The sequence below is a fragment of the Panicum virgatum genome, chromosome 4K (assembly GCF_016808335.1).
Source record: "Panicum virgatum strain AP13 chromosome 4K, P.virgatum_v5, whole genome shotgun sequence".
In the NCBI taxonomy this organism is placed as follows: domain Eukaryota; kingdom Viridiplantae; phylum Streptophyta; class Magnoliopsida; order Poales; family Poaceae; genus Panicum; species Panicum virgatum.
In genome coordinates this window covers 40,145,835-40,163,286 of record NC_053139.1, presented here as the reverse complement: position 1 = coordinate 40,163,286, position 17,452 = coordinate 40,145,835, and the positions used below count along the sequence as shown (strand labels likewise).

General features: G+C 42.2%; 2 protein-coding genes, 1 long non-coding RNA gene and 1 pseudogene across 4 annotated transcripts; 2 read left to right on the top strand and 2 right to left on the bottom strand.

The window, feature by feature from the left end:
- Positions 1-883: 883 nt before the first annotated feature.
- Positions 884-7,251, top strand: LOC120702226 (annotated as a pseudogene).
- Positions 3,933-6,871, bottom strand: LOC120704005. Its single transcript, XM_039988243.1, has 4 exons — positions 6,380-6,871; positions 5,903-6,205; positions 5,727-5,810; positions 3,933-5,321 (listed from the first exon to the last, which is right to left on the bottom strand). Exons 1-4 carry the CDS (start codon positions 6,547-6,549, stop codon positions 4,460-4,462), a joined length of 1,419 nt encoding a protein of 472 aa, XP_039844177.1. The 5' UTR covers positions 6,550-6,871; the 3' UTR covers positions 3,933-4,459.
- Positions 7,252-8,058: 807 nt separating the features above from the next.
- LOC120704004 lies at positions 8,059-13,745 on the bottom strand. Of its 2 annotated transcripts, none has more exons than XR_005687355.1 (6): positions 13,517-13,745; positions 13,060-13,425; positions 12,839-12,976; positions 11,903-12,049; positions 10,236-10,287; positions 8,059-8,336 (listed from the first exon to the last, which is right to left on the bottom strand). It is a non-coding gene; the product is annotated as an uncharacterized LOC120704004 (long non-coding RNA). The 2 variants fall into 2 exon arrangements; XR_005687354.1 differs by having other exon boundaries at positions 11,903-12,126; positions 13,517-13,743.
- Positions 13,746-13,881: 136 nt separating this feature from the next.
- LOC120702225 (RNA polymerase II transcriptional coactivator KIWI-like) lies at positions 13,882-17,190 on the top strand (the record flags this gene model as incomplete). Its single annotated transcript, XM_039985951.1, has 4 exons — positions 13,882-14,016; positions 14,115-14,220; positions 16,051-16,073; positions 16,921-17,190. Coding segments are annotated over 4 exons (324 nt in total), but the record flags the coding sequence as incomplete, so codon positions are not given.
- Positions 17,191-17,452: the final 262 nt, after the last annotated feature.

The following is a 17,452-nucleotide window of genomic DNA, read 5'->3' as shown; positions in this document are numbered from 1 at the left end:
GAATTAAAGCCTGATACCTTGAGAGGAAAAGACCGTAATGACCTTCCGTCTTCATTGACTCAACTTCCATTTAAGAAAATTATGGCAAAACATTAGTACTTAATTGGAGTAAAATTATAGAAGTGGCCAGAGTCTTCAACCGCACAGGAACCGTACCACTAAAAACACACTAATGAAATTTAGAACTTTGGTATCAGTAATCTAGTAGCGGTGCTGAGGATGTACTTTTGGGGCCAGCTAAGATCTTCATTTGCACTAATTATGTCGCAAAGCCCTTAGTTAGAACAATGACTAGCCTCTACGGTAGAGTGCATGAACAGGCTGTTCTAGGTACACAGTAGTTGGCTTATTGGCGAGCATTAGAAAATTGTACCTAACCTTGCACTAAATAAAACGAAAATCCACAGAGACAATGTCTTCTCTTGCTTTAAGCACCATACTTACTTCTTTCTGGTATGTAATTGAAATCTTTGTGCTGTTTTTTAGGACAATTGGCAGGTGCTCTGCCTTTTCATTAAAGGATCTGTTTGGTTCTTTACGTTAAATTTTTTTGGCAGAGAATCTTTCTATTTTGGAGTACTAAATAAAATCTATTTACAAAACCTTTTGCACGGATGGATTGTAAATCGCGAGACGAATCTAATGAGTCTACTTAATTCATGATTTACAACAGTGTTGCTACAGTAACCATCCGCTAATCATTCACTAATCATGAATTAATTACCATTATTAGATTCGTCTCGCGATTTACAACCCATCCATGTAAAAAGTTTTGTAAATAGATTTTATTTAATACTCCAAAATAGCAAGATTCTCTTTCCAAAAAAATTTGGTCGAAATCTTTACACCATCCAAACAAGGCCAAAGTAGGAAGCAGCAGAAATACAAGTAGGGTGCTCTGCCTTTGTGTTGTGTCTAACTGCAATACTACTCACATTTTTGCATGATTGGTTGTTGTACTGCTAACCTAACAATCATTCCATTTGAAAATGGAATAGACCCGGCCGAGGTCAGTTTAGTCGATGCACGTACCTGACACGAAAAGAGTGTCAATGCACCGACTACATTCATGCCTTGCACATTTAAGAAAACCAGGAGAAATTTTATTCCCTGATTGCCTCCGTCAGCAACCACCGCATACCAGTTCTGGAAAAAGAAATAGCAGCACACCATCCTTTCCTGCTGCCTCTTCCTTCCTTCGTTCTTATACCCTCACCCAACGCAAAGCAATGGAGAACGAGCAGCTTGTTGTTAGCATCATTGGAGTTGCAGAACCAGAGGGAGGAGTAGGAGGACGAAGCAAAGGAAAGGAAGGCAAGGAGGAATCAGCGGAGGTAGCAGAATCATGGATTGCTGCATCTGCAGCCCCATGGCCAGAATGTAAAGGCTTCCGAGGAATGCTGTTTGTTCAGAAATGCTAGAATTATATATCTGAATTTTAGCATTGGATTCCACCCTTTGTTCGTTGTAAGATGTGATGGTTCACTGACGTTCCGTTTGATAGCATTGTTTGGGTCCTAGTTAGCTGCATGTCACAATCGCAGGACGGCATATGCTTCATTTGAAAGGTTTTCTAAAATTGACGCGGATGTGAATGATTGCTTAAAGTTTGTTTCAGCAACAGTTTAGCCTCTGCTGCTCCGCAATGCAGAGTAGACTCTCCTTAATTATCATTCTCTGTTTTTGTTGCGTTCGGAACAGTGTCGATCCTTGAGAGTCTAAAGAACAGCTCTGTTTTTCAGCTTCTGCAATTTATTTCTGCTTGATCCATGTTCAAGTAGTAGCTAGTGTCAGTAAGGTCAGAAGTGCTAGAAATTGAAGGTATTTGCTGACAGAATTCATTTTTTGCTGATTGAATGCAGGGGATGAGAGATGCATGGGAGCAGATGAAGGAGATGAGAGAGGGCGGAGGAGACCAACCAGAGAGCCGCCTTCCTTGAACAAGGCTTTGCGTTGGCGTGGAAGGAGGGAGTCCACACCGACATCGTCGTGAAACCTGGCACTGGGCCCCCAATTCCAGCCCACAAAGCCATCCTGGTAATGCTGATGGGCCTCCTCTCCACTAATAAAGGTAGTTCCAGTTCAGCCCAACCCATCAATGGAATGGCATGCAGGCCGCGAGGTCGGAGGTGTTCCGGCACAGGGTTCTTTTCTTTTTTATATTTAGAAAAAATAAAAATTTAAAAAATATATGGTTGTCTCAGTTATTTTCGAAAATAGCCCCATGTTGCCCTTTGCCCTGGGCGACAGGCCCTTTTGGTAAAAAAAAATTACAAATAGGTCTCTGGGCACCGCAGCGCCGGGGCTCGGCGGTGGGGGGGGGGGGGCGGTCGCCCTCCCCTCGGGCGACAGGCTCCTCCACCCCCTTCCCTCCTCATTTGAGCCCAAAAAATCCACCAAAAATCCAGAAAAAAAGAGAGAGGCGAGGAGAAAGGAAGCGGCGAAGCTCTGCCAGATTGCGTATTTGTGATCTGCAGGTAATTAAATTTAACTTATATATTTTTGCATTGTTATTATAGAGTAATTAAATTTAATCAGTGCTATAGTAAAATCATTTAACTGGGAGTTTAAGGATATCTTAGTTACGTAGTAGTAAATTAGTTTAGGAAATTAAGATTATATGTTTATTACTACAATTGCAGTACTATTAGAGACTTGTTTATAAATTAGTTATGATTTAGACTAGAATTTCGGATATGCAATATAGAATTTGAGTGTTATCACGTAGTTATGAATACTTAAATGTTGTAGTTAAAATTCGTACTTAGTTTGTACGGATGATTGAATAATGTAGTGAAGTAAAGATTATGACTCGATAATTATTTGGTGATGTACAGATATGTCGAGCAAGATTCAGTTTCACAAATGAAAGGTCAAACGTTAATACCCGCAGATCACAAATGCGCAATCCGGCAGGCCTTCGCCGCTTCCTTTCTCTCACCTCTCTCTTTTTTTCTGGATTTTTGGTGGATTTTTTGGGCTCAAATGAGGAGAGAAGGGGGTGGAGGCTTATATATGGGTTGGGGGGAGCCTGCAGCCCGAGGGGACCTGTCGCCCGTGGGGCGGGCGACCGACCCTCCTGTCGCCCGTTGGGGGGCGACCGGCCCGCCCCACCGCCGAGTCCTCGCGCTGCGCTGCACAAGGACTTGTTTGTAAAATTTTTTTTACCAAAAGGGCCTGTCGCCCATGCAGAGGGCGACAGGGGCCATTTTCGAAAATAAACTGAAACGCCCATATATTTTTGAAATTTTTATTTTTTCTAAATATAAAAAAGAAAAGAATCCTCCGACACATGCATGCTGTCCGGCGACGAGCACTGCAAGGCCCCCGCCCGCGACTCCTTCTCCCTCCCCGAGCTCTCCCACGACGAGCTCTCCCTCCTCGCCTTCCTCTACACCAGTGCCCTCGACCGGGACCTGCCGGAGCGCCACCTGCACGCGCTCCTCGTCGCCGCCGACAAGTACGACGTGGCGTTCCTGCGGCGGGCCTGCGAGGCGAGGCTGGCGGCAGCCGTGGAGCCCCGGAACGTGCTGCGTACGCTGGAGGTGGCCGAGCTGAGCTCAAGCGCGGTGTTCAGGGAGCGCGCCATGGACACCGTGCTGCAGCACGCCGAGCAGGTGGTGTTCTCGCCGGAGTACGACGAGTTCGCCGTCAGGAACGCGGCGCTGTGCGTGGAGATCACCCGGGCGCTGCTGGCCAAGATGTCCATGTCCACGACCGTCCGATCCACAGATAAATCGGATCCCCATCATGCATAGCATAGCTAGAGAGCTCTTGCTTCTTCCTTTGTTTTTATTTTTGTTTTTATATATATATGTCGTCTGAAACTCTGAAACATGATCCATGATGCATTGCATTGCACCACACACAGACACAGGTCACAACATAACTGATGATGGAAAATGTACAGTACATATATACATCTTGTTCCGGCTATTTTTCACCGATGTAATTTACATTCGTTTGCTTACTTATCCCTTCCCAGCTTAATTTAGATATAAAATACAGTTACCACACACAGACACGTGCACATATTTTATTAATTATCTAATTAATGTGCCTAATGTGCACCTGTTGAGCAGCAACTTCATCCTCATAAAGCAATTTTAGATTGAGTACACGGGTGGACAAGACCACCAACAAGTGAGGAACGTCAATAGAGTAGCATTGGCTATGCGGGAGACCATGGACTAAAAACTAGTCAATGTTTGGATGTCAATTAGAACGACTAAACATAAGCTAATTGCAAAACTAATTGCATAAGTCACAACTAACTGATGTGTAAAACCCATTGATATTAATTAGACTTTGATTAGCTCATATTTACTGCTGACTTATGCAATTAGTTTCGTAATTAGCTCATATTTAGTTATCCTAATTGGCATCCAAATATTGAAATAATATTTAGTCGGAGGGCTCCAAACGGGAGACATCCCAGCAAACAACTGACGCAGCAATGTCACATCATGCCTTCAGCTCCACTGGCCACCTTCCCTTCGACATGGAGCTCATCAGCTGGTGGTGTTATAGAGGTTGAATTCCCAGGTGTTCCTGTGGTGACAGCAGCAGCAGCAGCCACCGCCAAACAGGTATACCTCAGATCATAAATCAGCCTATCTTGCTCTAACACAAGCTCGAAAACCCTGTCAGGAGCATATTGCAGTAGTGGGTAGAAATCTCTGGGTGTAAAACGTAGAGCATCAGCCTTCTTCAAAACCATGTAACCATCCATAAGGGCCCCTTTGCTTATTGCATCAAGAAAGATGTCAATCAACACAGTAATTGGTTTTACTTGACTTAAGCATAACTCTTTCACCTTTATTCCAATAGGTGTTGTCCATCGTGAAACAGAGGTCACTAAAGAGATGTTCCCACTCTGAATCTTGTTCAGGATATCTAGGCCAGACGATGGATCCACAAACACAGAAGATTGTGGAACAGAAACAGCATCATATCTGAAAGGTGCCATCTTCTTTGAGGGAGATGCAGTTGACAGAAAACTGCTATTTGAGGAAGATGAGGATTCAGGTGTCTGAAGACTCTTGGAAGAGTCCGTCACGTAAGCAGGAACAATCTCCTTCATGTCAAGTTCTTCCACTCCCTCAACAACAGCAAGATGTTTAAGCATCCATTTTGTGACTCTTGGACAAAAATTATGAGAACCGGAATGCTTGATGTGCTGAGCTATTGATGTAGCTGAATTACTAGCTGGTATGAGCCATTGGCAAGCTAAGCAGCTGTATCGCTCTACCTTTTGAGTCATGAAATGCCTTAGAAAACATTTCACAGATCCCTTTGGGAAAATGATGAGATTTGTCTGGCTGTACAAAGAATTAAAGAGATATTTCATTACCATATTGTGGCCACATAATTATTCTATACCAGGAAATAACTCTAAATTCATAACATGTGTGCATATATACAAGGCAATAATTCAATCTAACATAGTAATTGTAAAAAATTGGAATTAAGGTAACTTAGTAACTATTTTCATTTTAAATTTATAATAAGAGATAAAAGGTACATTTTTATACGTAAGATGTAACAGAAATGTTACCCAAAGCTTAGTCTCTATAATGATGATTAAAACAATTAACACAGTCAGAAATAGTCAATTCCAAATTATTCTCGAAAGAGACTAAAACAGGAGCATGCGACATTAGTGAATAGGTCAATGGACCTTTTCTAAATGGACTAAGAGAAAAAACAAACGAAGAGACAGTTACCTTAAAGATTCAGGAAAATAAAGCTGGATATAGTTGACAACAACCATTTTGTTATCTTCTTCAACAAAATCAGGAGGTAAGATGCTGCATAAAACATAAAAATAAAATTAAGACTATACATATTAATGCATAACTCTTATGGCAAGAAGAACAATTATGAAGGAAACTTAACATACCTATTTTTTATTATCTGCTTAAGCCTCTCTACACGGACCTCTAAATCAATTGGCCTATAGAGAGAATCCCCATCATAAGACAGGGGCTCAACCTTGTCTTTGAAAATATGCACTTCTTCCTTAACTTTACGTTTCTTAATTAAATCTGAAATACATGCTTCATAAACAGAGCAAAAGAGCCCTGGATGGGAGCGCACAATTTTACCATGAGCATTGGAAAGGAACTTGAACAGATAATATTCAAGCTTCTCCCACTCGTGGCAAAATATAAGATTTTCAACAATCTCCAAATCGAACTTGACCCTGGCATAAATGAACACATCAGGCAAAGGAAAATATGTAAAATAAGTAGTCATGCTACAAGATAAACTATTAACCGTGCTGGGCTGATTAACATGCATGCAAATATTGCACCAATGATGCACAAGTCAAGGTAATTAAAAGCACAAAAAAGCATGCAGTCGTCAATAGACTTACTGTGAATTCCACGAAGCGGTGGCGGCGGAATCCTTGTGATTTGGAATGGAAGCGACGCCTAGGGTGGACTGGAAATTCGAGGATGCCATGTCGTCAATCTCGACGGCGGCGGCCGCCGATGAACCCACAGCCGTCCTCGGCCTCTTGGTCCCTCTCTCTTGGTGCGCCATATCGATCTCCCGTCTCCTCCCCTCGGTGGCGGCGTTGAAACAAGAGGACGGCTCGAATTAGGGTAGGGATCCCCCTCGAATAAACCTCAACTCCTGCCCTGGGGTGGCCTCCGTAAATATAATATATAGCAAGTGATTTTATTTATTTCTTTCGGAATCGGAGGGAGACACGCGTACCCGCGTTTTTTCCTCCGTTTATCGGAAATCAACCTGCAATCAAAGAAAGCCTACGACGGAGGGATTGGCGGGGAGGGGCGGTTGTGGGGGGCGGCGACGGGTGCTGCGGAGCCTCCGGTCGCCGAGGGTAGGGGTGGTGGTTAGTGGCGGCGAGAGGAGGTGCGGTCAGCGAGGGGAGGCGCGGTCGGCGAGGGGATGCGCGAAGGCTGTCGGGGAGGGGAGGCGCTGGGTGGCCCATCAATGGTATGGAATGCAGGCCGCGAGGTCGGAGGTGTTCCGGCACATGCTGTCCGGCGACGAGCACTGCAAGGCCCCCGCCGGCGACTCCTTCTCCCTCCTCCTCGTCTTCCTCTACACCGGCGCCCTCGACCAGGACCTGCCGGAGCGCCACCTGCACGCGCTCCTCGTCGCCGCCGACAAGTACGACGTCGCGTTCCTGCGGCGGGCCTGCGAGGCGAGGCTGGCGGCGCGCGTGGAGCCCCGGAACGTGCTGCGGACGCTGGAGGTGGCCGAGCTGAGCTCTAGCGCGGTGCTCAGGGAGCGCGCCATGGACACCATGCTGGAGCACGCCGAGCAGGTGGTGTTCTCGCCAGAGTACGAAGGCTTCGCCGTCAGGAACGCGGGGCTGTGCGTGGAGATCACCCGGGCGCTGCTGGCCAAGATGTCGACGACGACGACAAGTCGACAACTAAATCGGATCCCCATCACGCATTGAGAGCTCTTGCTTCTTCTTTTTTTAGTGACACGTGTACATGTATAGTAAGTCTGAAACTCTGAACTCTGAAACATCCATGCATTGCAACACACAGGTGTGAACATAACTGGTGATGATGGAAAAATTCCAGTACTTGAAGGTTCAGGCTGTTAACTAGTACTCCTACCAATAGTTCGTTTGCTTATTATCCCTTTCACATCTTTAATTTGGATAGAAAATGCTATTACAAAGTAACAAGACTCGCATGCAGTACTAATGTTTCGTTGTGAAATTAATTAACCATGCTAAGGAACGACAGAAAACTATATCTTTAACTTGATGAATTAATTAAGGGAGTGTCTCCATATCAATCGACTGAAAAATAACTTATCCATCAATCACCGGATTTCACAATGGATAACTAAGTATATTCATCCGTGCCTTTTTTTTTAACAGACTTTGCTCTAAACGGTCCGTCGTGCACCGTGGCACGCCCGATAACAAGTAAAGGGTCCACCCGATAACAAGTAAAGGATCCACCGTGCCTCCGTGTGCATGCATGTTGAGAACCTGTTTGTTTTGCTATGGGCCAGTTTAGGTCCGGGTGTAGCAAACTTTGAGCCCAGTTGCACTACATGTTTGATAGCATTATGTTTTCAAATTTTGTTAAAAAGAGATGAAAGTTGTTTGTTCAAAATTTACACTGATTTCACACAACATATATGGAACAAATATAACATTTTTCTGTACCATTTGGCACACATATTTCACAAGCACTATATTCCACAAGCAAATAAAAAAGAACAAAGTGCATCTCTGTTGAGCTATTGTTTTTTTAGTAGCCATTTTTCCAACTAATATCACAAAGAAGTCATTAATTCCTTCCATTCTTGACTGTTCCAACAGCTCATCCATTCTGCAACAAGGAGGAATAACGAATAAGGTGCAGTTTCTAGCATTCTTTTTCTTGCCAGCTAAAGCACAAAAGTTACAAAAAAAAAGTAAAAAAAAAAGTTACTGTAAATTTTTTGGCTGACAACAAAATTATAGATAGAATTTCTCTGTGAAGCAAAACTCAACCTGAAAATTCACGAAACTAACTTGAAAGATTTAATGAACATAGTGATTCATTCCATATTCATGAGAACAAATTTCAAAATACTTACATGTAGATATAAGTTACAGTCAACTCGTATGAAAATTACATATAAATTCAGTGTAAATATAAGGGAAATGTAGTTTATAATATTAATATGTAATGCACTTGCATTGACCCTAAAAATCATATTTCTAGCAATCCTATTCTCCGAAGATAATATGGCAATGGCATCCTCGGCAGAACTGCACATATAGAGAAGATATCTAGATACCATTAATTACTCACTTTCCATAAGTTGTCCATTCATATTAGTTTAATTTCTCATTCGCACAAAAACAAATGCAGTTCTCTGTCAATATAATTTCGTCTAGGCTTCTAGCAAATTCAGAAATAGAAGACAAATTATGAGATTTGATGGTTTTCTACCGTGCAGGCAAGTAAAGTTGTAGTTAGTGTGACACATTTATGAGTTACTCTCCAATATGCGACACAAGAGATGAATAATTCCAGGAATTTGATGCGTTGTATGGAGGTAAACAAATTTGATGAGCAAATTGTCCATACGTTTTGCAAAAATAAAATGAAATTATGTATTTTCATACATAGTAATTCATACACCTTATAGCTTATATAAGAAGACAAAATGACATGAGATTGGAATAACATAGAAATAGAGCAACAGCTATTTTCAGATGCTAAGTCAATGCTATCTCAGGGTGAAAGCAACAACTACACAGCAGGAATACAACAAACATTTAAGGTATAATCAACTATGCTTTTTCCAATAAACTACAACCAAGTAGATGGGAAAAAGAAGGTATGAAAAATTAGTCATTTACTACATAGCCTTATTGATAGGCTCCAATAGGTTGTTTCATGCACATACTGCAAGTACCAGAAGACTACTAGTACCAGAAGACTACTGACGGCATATATGTGATAGCTTGGAGTAATAGTTGAGTATTGATAAAAAAGGAGGCTGTGAAATAACCTGTACTTTTTTAAAATTCCTACATACCAGTGCCCCAAAAGACCAGATACACAAAAGCAGGCTCCTAAGGTAACCCTAAAAATAAATGGCATACATGAAAGTTACAGCATAAAAAATCAATTCAAGAACTATTTCTATGTACCTAAAAAAATATTACACCAAGCTTATACAAAATTGCACAAATGTTAATATGGTAATTTAGCTGTATATCAGCATAATAAACCTTACAGAAAAGGAAAAGGAGCCCGATCGAAAAGAGTGTCATGAAAATCCTAGAAAAAAGGTCCCCAAATTGTGATGAGAGGTAGTCAACGCGGGGTAGTATGGGAAAAATGGAACCCCCTTAAAAGAGATGAAAATGAACAGAGAAAAGATACAGACACTATTCTTTTTGAGAAAAGAGAGTTTACTATAGCATTCAATAAAAGTTGCAATAAGAGAAAATAAAAATATAATGTCCACCAAAAGTGACAAATTAAGGCGGTGCTTATAATAAAGAGAATCTAATAACTTAAAAAGTAGCAATCTCATCATGTAGATGTAACTTAAAAAAAACTTGGAAATGGGAGATATGTAGATTTTATTAAATGTAGATGTACTCTCTTTCACTAAAGCTTGAAATAAAATTAACAGTTAAAACACAAAATATAATTGATTATAGAAAACCTATAATGAAATAAAATAGAGATTTTGTAGTCAGATTGATTAGTTGTAGCAACAATTACCTGGGAGAACTGAAATAAAGTTTGGGACTACAGATGAGATGATTTGAGAGATCTGAAATAAAAGAAGACAGAAGTCATGAAATGTAGGTGAGATGCATAGAAAAAAAAATGAGTAGGTATTGATGATTGATGTTGCAGAAAATAACAGAAAGAGAGGGGAATTTTTTATCTTTACCCAGAAATAAAAGAAAGAGAGTTTAGCCTACTAATATGGTTGGTGCTGCCAGTCTGCCACACAGTTGCAATAGAAGCCTGTGTTTACTTAACTGAGAAAAGTATTGCTAGCTTGAACTAGCAGTAATCAAGCCACATGATTACAACTAATTGTCAAACTGAGTAAGCGCAAAAAAAAATTTACAGAAGTTTGCAAAAGATTTGATACTACGTACTGCGCTGAAAAACGCCAAAGCAAAGGCAAGGTTCAGATCAGCAAAAGAAAAAGCTAACAGAACAGGAAAAATTAAAGTGCTACTGCGAGCTGGAGAGATGAGCTTGTCAGGCAAAGTACAGGAGCTTTAGCTGCCAACATGAGAAAATCACGGTGCCACTAGGCTGTTCTGATACTTCTGAATTCATTAAAAACCAGTTAGTTTGTCTTTTCAGTTAGCACTTTTGTAAATGCCCAGGGATACAATCAGCTTCCAAAGTGTCGGGGATTAGTGCGAGGTTAGTCCCATTTCACTTTGAATTTAAGTGGGATCCAGTAGCATCAGACCAACAAATCCTAAAAAAACGACTCAAATCAGACCACCGCGAATCAGCGATATATCAACTCTAAAAAATCAACAGCACCTACGTTCAAAAAAAAAAATCAACAGCACCTCCGTAAAATAGTACTTGTCCAAACTGTAAAAAGACAATCAGACCATAGATAGAAACTAAAATATGAACAAAAATAGTAGCTACAAGTACGACGAGACCAACATCTCATAGTAGCTACATGTGACCAAGGACAAATAAAATACATATATGTCTTTAGTATCCCCTTAAAAGCATAAAGATTTGTCAACACACTTAAAACAATGTTTGCCAGTTAGCTGTTGGATTTGGCTTTAATTACAAAATCAGTGGTGAAAGACTGATGACACACTTAAAACCACCAGAATGGAGGACAAGATTAGCTCTTAAAACATAAGTGGTCATGTATCCTACTGGTCAAAAGCACACTAAAAGGCTAGCTGCTGCTACTATTATTTTACAGAAAATGAATCAATGTTGAGCTGCTCTGAACTGAACTACTAGAAATTCATAGTAACAAAACCACAAAACCAGGCGAGCAATTGAATTCAAGTACTTTCGTGCATAGTGAAGAAATGGAGAATAATTTTGAATTTTAGCTGAGGCTACCTGATATGCAGAAATGAGACCCTCGTAAACTAGAAATCTCCGATTCGAATCTAACCAGACAACAAATCGAATACATCCATATCAAAAATCTGTACCACACCACTACTCCAGTCCATCCGTACCCCATACACACAACCCCCAAACCAAAAGTTTACTTAAATTTACAAAAACACCAAGAGCAAACCCTAGACACCAATGAAGATGCTAATCTGCACCGCAAGCCATTAACCCTACCCCCACCACGCACACGCACTAAACAGCACAAACAAAACCCTACAAAAGCAAGCTCATCTAGCTAATCAAGGGGAATGCCTGGTTACCTCGAGACCACTGAGAAGCCGCTCCCCAGCCCCCGGTACAGCGCCCCCGTGAGGCGCACAGGCACGACGGCCGGCCGGGATGGTCGCCGGTTCGCCCCCGCCCCCCTGCTCCCCCGCCCCCCTCCTCTCGATTGGCGGTGAGGGAACCTGCCACATCCATCTCGTCTCAGACTCCCACCCTCGAACAGACGATGGAAACAGGTCAAATGGTGGGCGGTGCTTGCCTTTGGAAAAAAAATGGTGGAGGGTTAAAGATCCGTTAACAATTATGTGGATCCGGTAGCGCGGAACCGGGCAGAAACAACATACAACAACGACCCGATAGGCTAAGATGCACAAAAATGAAAGATGATCTCGTCCATCTGTCTCAGATCGGACGCCACAGCGCGTCGATTGAGAGTTAAGCGGGATTTCAATCGGTTGAGGAGGAGTAAATCCCAATATTTATTTGAGACAACCCTATCTCTAGAAAAATGCATAGATACACTATTTTTTACAAGAAAAAATAAGCACAAAATGGTAATGCCTATACTTTGACTCACAATTTTTTTGTTTCTTTACCTTGCAAATAATCTAGAGAAATCTTTATTTTCAGCTGGACAGTGGCACATAGTATCATACAAGATGCACACGCTCATACCTTTATAAGCATAGCTAGCTTTTAACAAAGTTTGTTCGATGATGCACTTTTAATAGCAAAGAAAACTAAAAAGCTTTATGATTCATAGTCATTAATTAGTACTTGCATGCTATCCATAGTCAAATAAATACACATGATGCATTACATAGTTTTATTGTGCAAGTAATACACATGATCATCAGGAATATGTCCTAACCGAGATCTGCAAACAAAATTTAAAAGTTGCATCATGAACCACAGAAGCGCCTCAGATACTAAGTGCATGTTCATCAGATACTGAGTTCATGTTCAGATACCTCCTCTCCCATCCCTGTCTCAGTTCATGTTCAGATACATCACCATTCTCCTCCAGCTGATTACTTGAAGAATGATCAGAGGCAGATACAGACTGCTGTTGCCCATCCCAAATGCTACTGCAGCAACCACTTTCCTAGCTGGATTTAAGGTGCACAAAAATGTCAGCAGCAAAGCAAATAATCTATACCTCAACAACTTCGTGGTATAAATGCAAGCGTACCTCCCATTCCTATTTTCTAGATCGACTGAATGTACTGCTCCCTCTTCAAATCCTTCCCTTTCAGACAGTGTCGAAGATGCACTCGTCAAACTCGCAAAGCACTCCCTTGTTCAGATCGAAATCTGCAGCAGTGCCATGTTCCACACCGCACCACAATTTGATAACCGACGAAAAGCAGATCAATGCTGAGTGTCCAAACAAATAACCGAAGGAACGTGGTCGAGGAGAAAAAAGATGTAGGCATGCCTGCTGCTGTCCGCCAGGTTCCGCACCTCGCCGCCGTTCGCCGGTTCATCGATTCTGGGCGTCAGCGGGTCTTCCATCGCCTTGTTCAAATCGATATCCTCCTCGACGAAATCTTGCACTCTAAGATCCACCAAACCCATGCACATCGAAACCAAATCCATTGTAAACCGACGGACATCGAAAGCAAATCCACCAAACGCTGCTTCCTTACCTCAACCTGGACCTCGGGTCACCGACCTGCATAGCATGCATTCCACCCCTCATCGCCGATTCCTCCTCAAATGGACCGAACTCATATTGCAATCCTCCCATCCAGATCCGCTCCAGTCCATCTCCCCCAACAGCACAAAGATGATGAAGTCGGTGACCCTCGGATCCAAACAGCTGATATTTTTGGACGACGGGACAGGTGTCCTGTAAACTATATTGTTTATTGCTTGTGTGGGCCCGTATCAAACCCGTATTTACCAATTTAGATGGACCGTATTTTCACTTTTGTTGAAAATCTGTAGGTCGGTTCACGAATCCCGAACAACCAGCTCCCACGCCGAGAGGCAATCCGCGCCGTCCATATAACCGGCGCACCCGACGCCGGGGGCTCCTTTTAATTCCCGCGGGGGCGGGGGCGGGGGCGAGCCGGCGGCCAAGCGCCAGGCCGCCGGCGACGAGGGGCCCTCTGAATCCGCTGAAGACGGCACCGTCGTGGCCGAGGTACGGATTCCGCGCTCCGTGCCCACCCAAATCCCTGTTACAATGCCGAAGCCCCAGAACCCTAACTCGGTGTATCTTTTTCGGGTGGCTTCTCGCAGATATCGAAGAACAAGAAGGTGTCGGTGAGGAGCTGGAAGGGCAAGGTCTATGTCGACATGCGTGAGTTCTACGTCAAGGACGGCAAGACCCTCCCTACCCGCAAAGGTACCGCCAGCCCCTCCCCCCCCCCCCGATATTCTGTGGAATGTACGTATTTCCTAGCAGCGCCTGGCATTTGAGTATTGAGTAGAGCGCTCCAAGTCCATGAGTCTTGCGCGATTGTTGGCTTTAGATGGATTTGTTCTAGGGTTAGACAAAGGACGATGGTTGGTTTATTGTAGAAATCAATAAAATGTGATGAATGGCTTTGTTAACTTTCTCCCCTCGTGCTCAAAGATCATTTTGCTTTTAATAGATTGATGATGCCATTCTTATTTGAACCACCATGTGAATCTTTAACATATGCAATTCTAATATTTGCCGAGTTATTGTACAATGATGATTTATCATGTTAACTAGGATGAGTTTCAGCACTAACGTTAGTTAGATGAATGGGTCGCTCAGAGCAATTACTTCTTCCAATTCCATTGACCTTTTTATAGAATGATGGTATTATCATGAAACTGTTAATGGTCTAAACATGTATGCTTGTTGCTCGTGATGATCTGCCCATTCTCATTTGAGTTTGTTGCTAAAAATTATATCTCTTCAAGTAATCTCAATAAGTTGATGTTCCAAACTCAAGCTAGTTATCTAACCAACTATAGAATGGTCATGACATCTGTGAGGGGAAAAAATGTGCACTACCACATTTGCGACATTTGCTGAGAGGAAGCCAGCAGGTGGTTGACGGGACCTTTGTTGAGTTGTGCACCTGTTCTGATTTTCCTGGTTGGTAATAGTTGGTTGGGAATTCATCAACACTCACAGGAAATGGATGAATTACACTTGAACACCGTCATGCATTAGGATGAAAAAAATACTAACTAGTGAATCCCCTTGGCCGCTTAAAAAGTTCCATCAGTAATTGTTTTTAATCTAGTAGTGGTACTGTGGTAGTAGTGAACTTATCGAGGTAGAATGTACTGCTTTTCATCCTCAAACATTTTTCTGCTGCTGTCATGTAATTACGTGATGTTATACCCTTGCCTGTATCACTTGACATTGAGACAGTGTACTTTTCAGGCGAGTAATGAAGCAGCGATTTTTACCACATACATATGCATGTCTTTGTTGATAGTTATGAATAAGTTATGCAGTCAAATACTATGTTTTGTGGGGCAGTGTTTATTTGCAACTTATTACCTTTGAGATGGCGTATATTCCTTCTGTTCCAAAAAGAGTGTCATTCCAGCTCGTCTTACACCAAACTTTATAGGGAAGAATACCAGCATTTATGACACCAAATAGGAATACTATGAAAATATATTTCATGGTGAATCAAATGATAATTATTTGGTATAATAAGTACTCCCTCCGTATATGAAATAGAAGACGTTTAGGACAACGACATGGTCTCCAAAACATAACTTAGACTGCTTATTTTTATAAAAATATTTGTTGAAAAGTGATATATGTATATTTTTATGAAAGTGCTTTTAAAGACAATCTGTTCATATGGTTTTCAATTTTTCAAACTCAATCACTTAAGAGTTATTCATGATTTATATTCCCAATGTTTGACCCAAACCTTGTCCAAAACGACATATTTTTCCTATACGGAGGGAGTATTTATACTTTTTTGTATAAACTTGGTCAATTTTGATATAGTAATAGAGGGAGTACTATTTCAAACTTACATGAATTTAAAGTCTAAATATTTAACTGCATGGGAAGATTGGAGATGGTTGTTTATCTTCTGACTGCATTCAATCTGTCATCCAAAGGGGGACAGAAATTTTTTTCCCATCCAAAATTTGTGTAATCTGTAATCTTTGTTCAATACGATGCATAACTTCTATGCTTAGTAATACTATTTCCTTTTTTTATTATCAGGTATATCACTCCAGTTGGATCAGGTGAGTTGCATTTCAACTCTCTACATCTGCTAAGATGTTTAGAATTAATATATAAACATTAAGCTTGCTGGCATGCTGGCATGTTTAGATAGTTAGATTATACAAATAGCCCTTAAAAAGTTTATTTGACAAGCTGTCAGAGGTCTGATTGCGCAGAGCGTAGCTATGGCTTGTGGGCGGCTGTGGGCGGAAGTCTCGGCGGCGGCGTGATGGAAACGCCGTCGTGAGCGACGACGGCGCGAGGAACTGACGAGTGCGAGAACGTGGGAGCGGAGGACTCAGTTGGACGCCCAGAGATCCAAATGATCTCTAGCATAACTGCATTAGTTCCAAGTTTAATTAGGCCTTTATGGTCACATTACATAACTGACGCACACATTACAAATTCAAACGGAAGATGCAAATTAACGATACAAGTAGCTACACGCGACGCCTCCGCTGATAGACCGTGCCGTACATAACACAAGCATTATCATTCTTTTATGGATATGGAAATATCCTCTGCACATGAGGACACTAGCTATGCAATTCTGTAGTAAAAACATCTCTTTTTTTGGTCTTTCAAAGAAATATTTAGTTTTTGGTCTGAATAATCTTAATTCCGATATCCATATGTTAGGTGTCTGCTCAAGGAGCATAATTGCAAGTAGCTTTCCTGTTAACTTTGCAGCCATATGCTAATATCTTACCACTCAAATATGCCATGATTGTCAATATTAGCTGCTGTTGGGCCATTGGCAAATTTACAATCATTCCTATGCTAACAAAGCGCTCTGACCTTTCCGCCATGTCAATTTTTTTAGTTTAATAATAAGTTGTGCGTTCCTGCTGTGTTTTGCATCTGCAGTGGAAGATACTGAGGGACAATATCAAGGCCATAGATGAGGCCATCAAGGAGAACGCATGATAGGAGCCTCCGAGCTGGATCACATAGGGGCAATCTTTGCTTATTCTCTTCAGAACCCTGATGCACGCTATCTAGTAGGTCCCAGGCTGGTTTTTTGTTGCTCCCCATCCCCTATGCTGCAGTGTTGCACTTGTGCCGCTTGATCGCGTGTTGTTATTTCTGGTGGCCACATGGCAGCTTTGGGCAGCCAGATGACATGTACCCTTAATGGATGAGTTAGGGAGTTGACTTGTTGTTCCCAAGCCAGTTAATGCCTTCGTTACAAGTCATCTCATTTGTGTTTGGGGCTGATGGGGTGTGGGCAAGAATGGATCAGCGCACACCAGTGGATTCGCGAGAGGCGCAGGCACCTGAGGGAAGTAGGTCTCCCGTTCCTTTTGAGCCAGGCCGAGTTGGGATCGTGTGAGGAGGAGGCGTGGAGTGGTGGCGGTGGCGGTGGCGTCAAGGTCGTGGAGGAGGAGGCTGCGGCTGC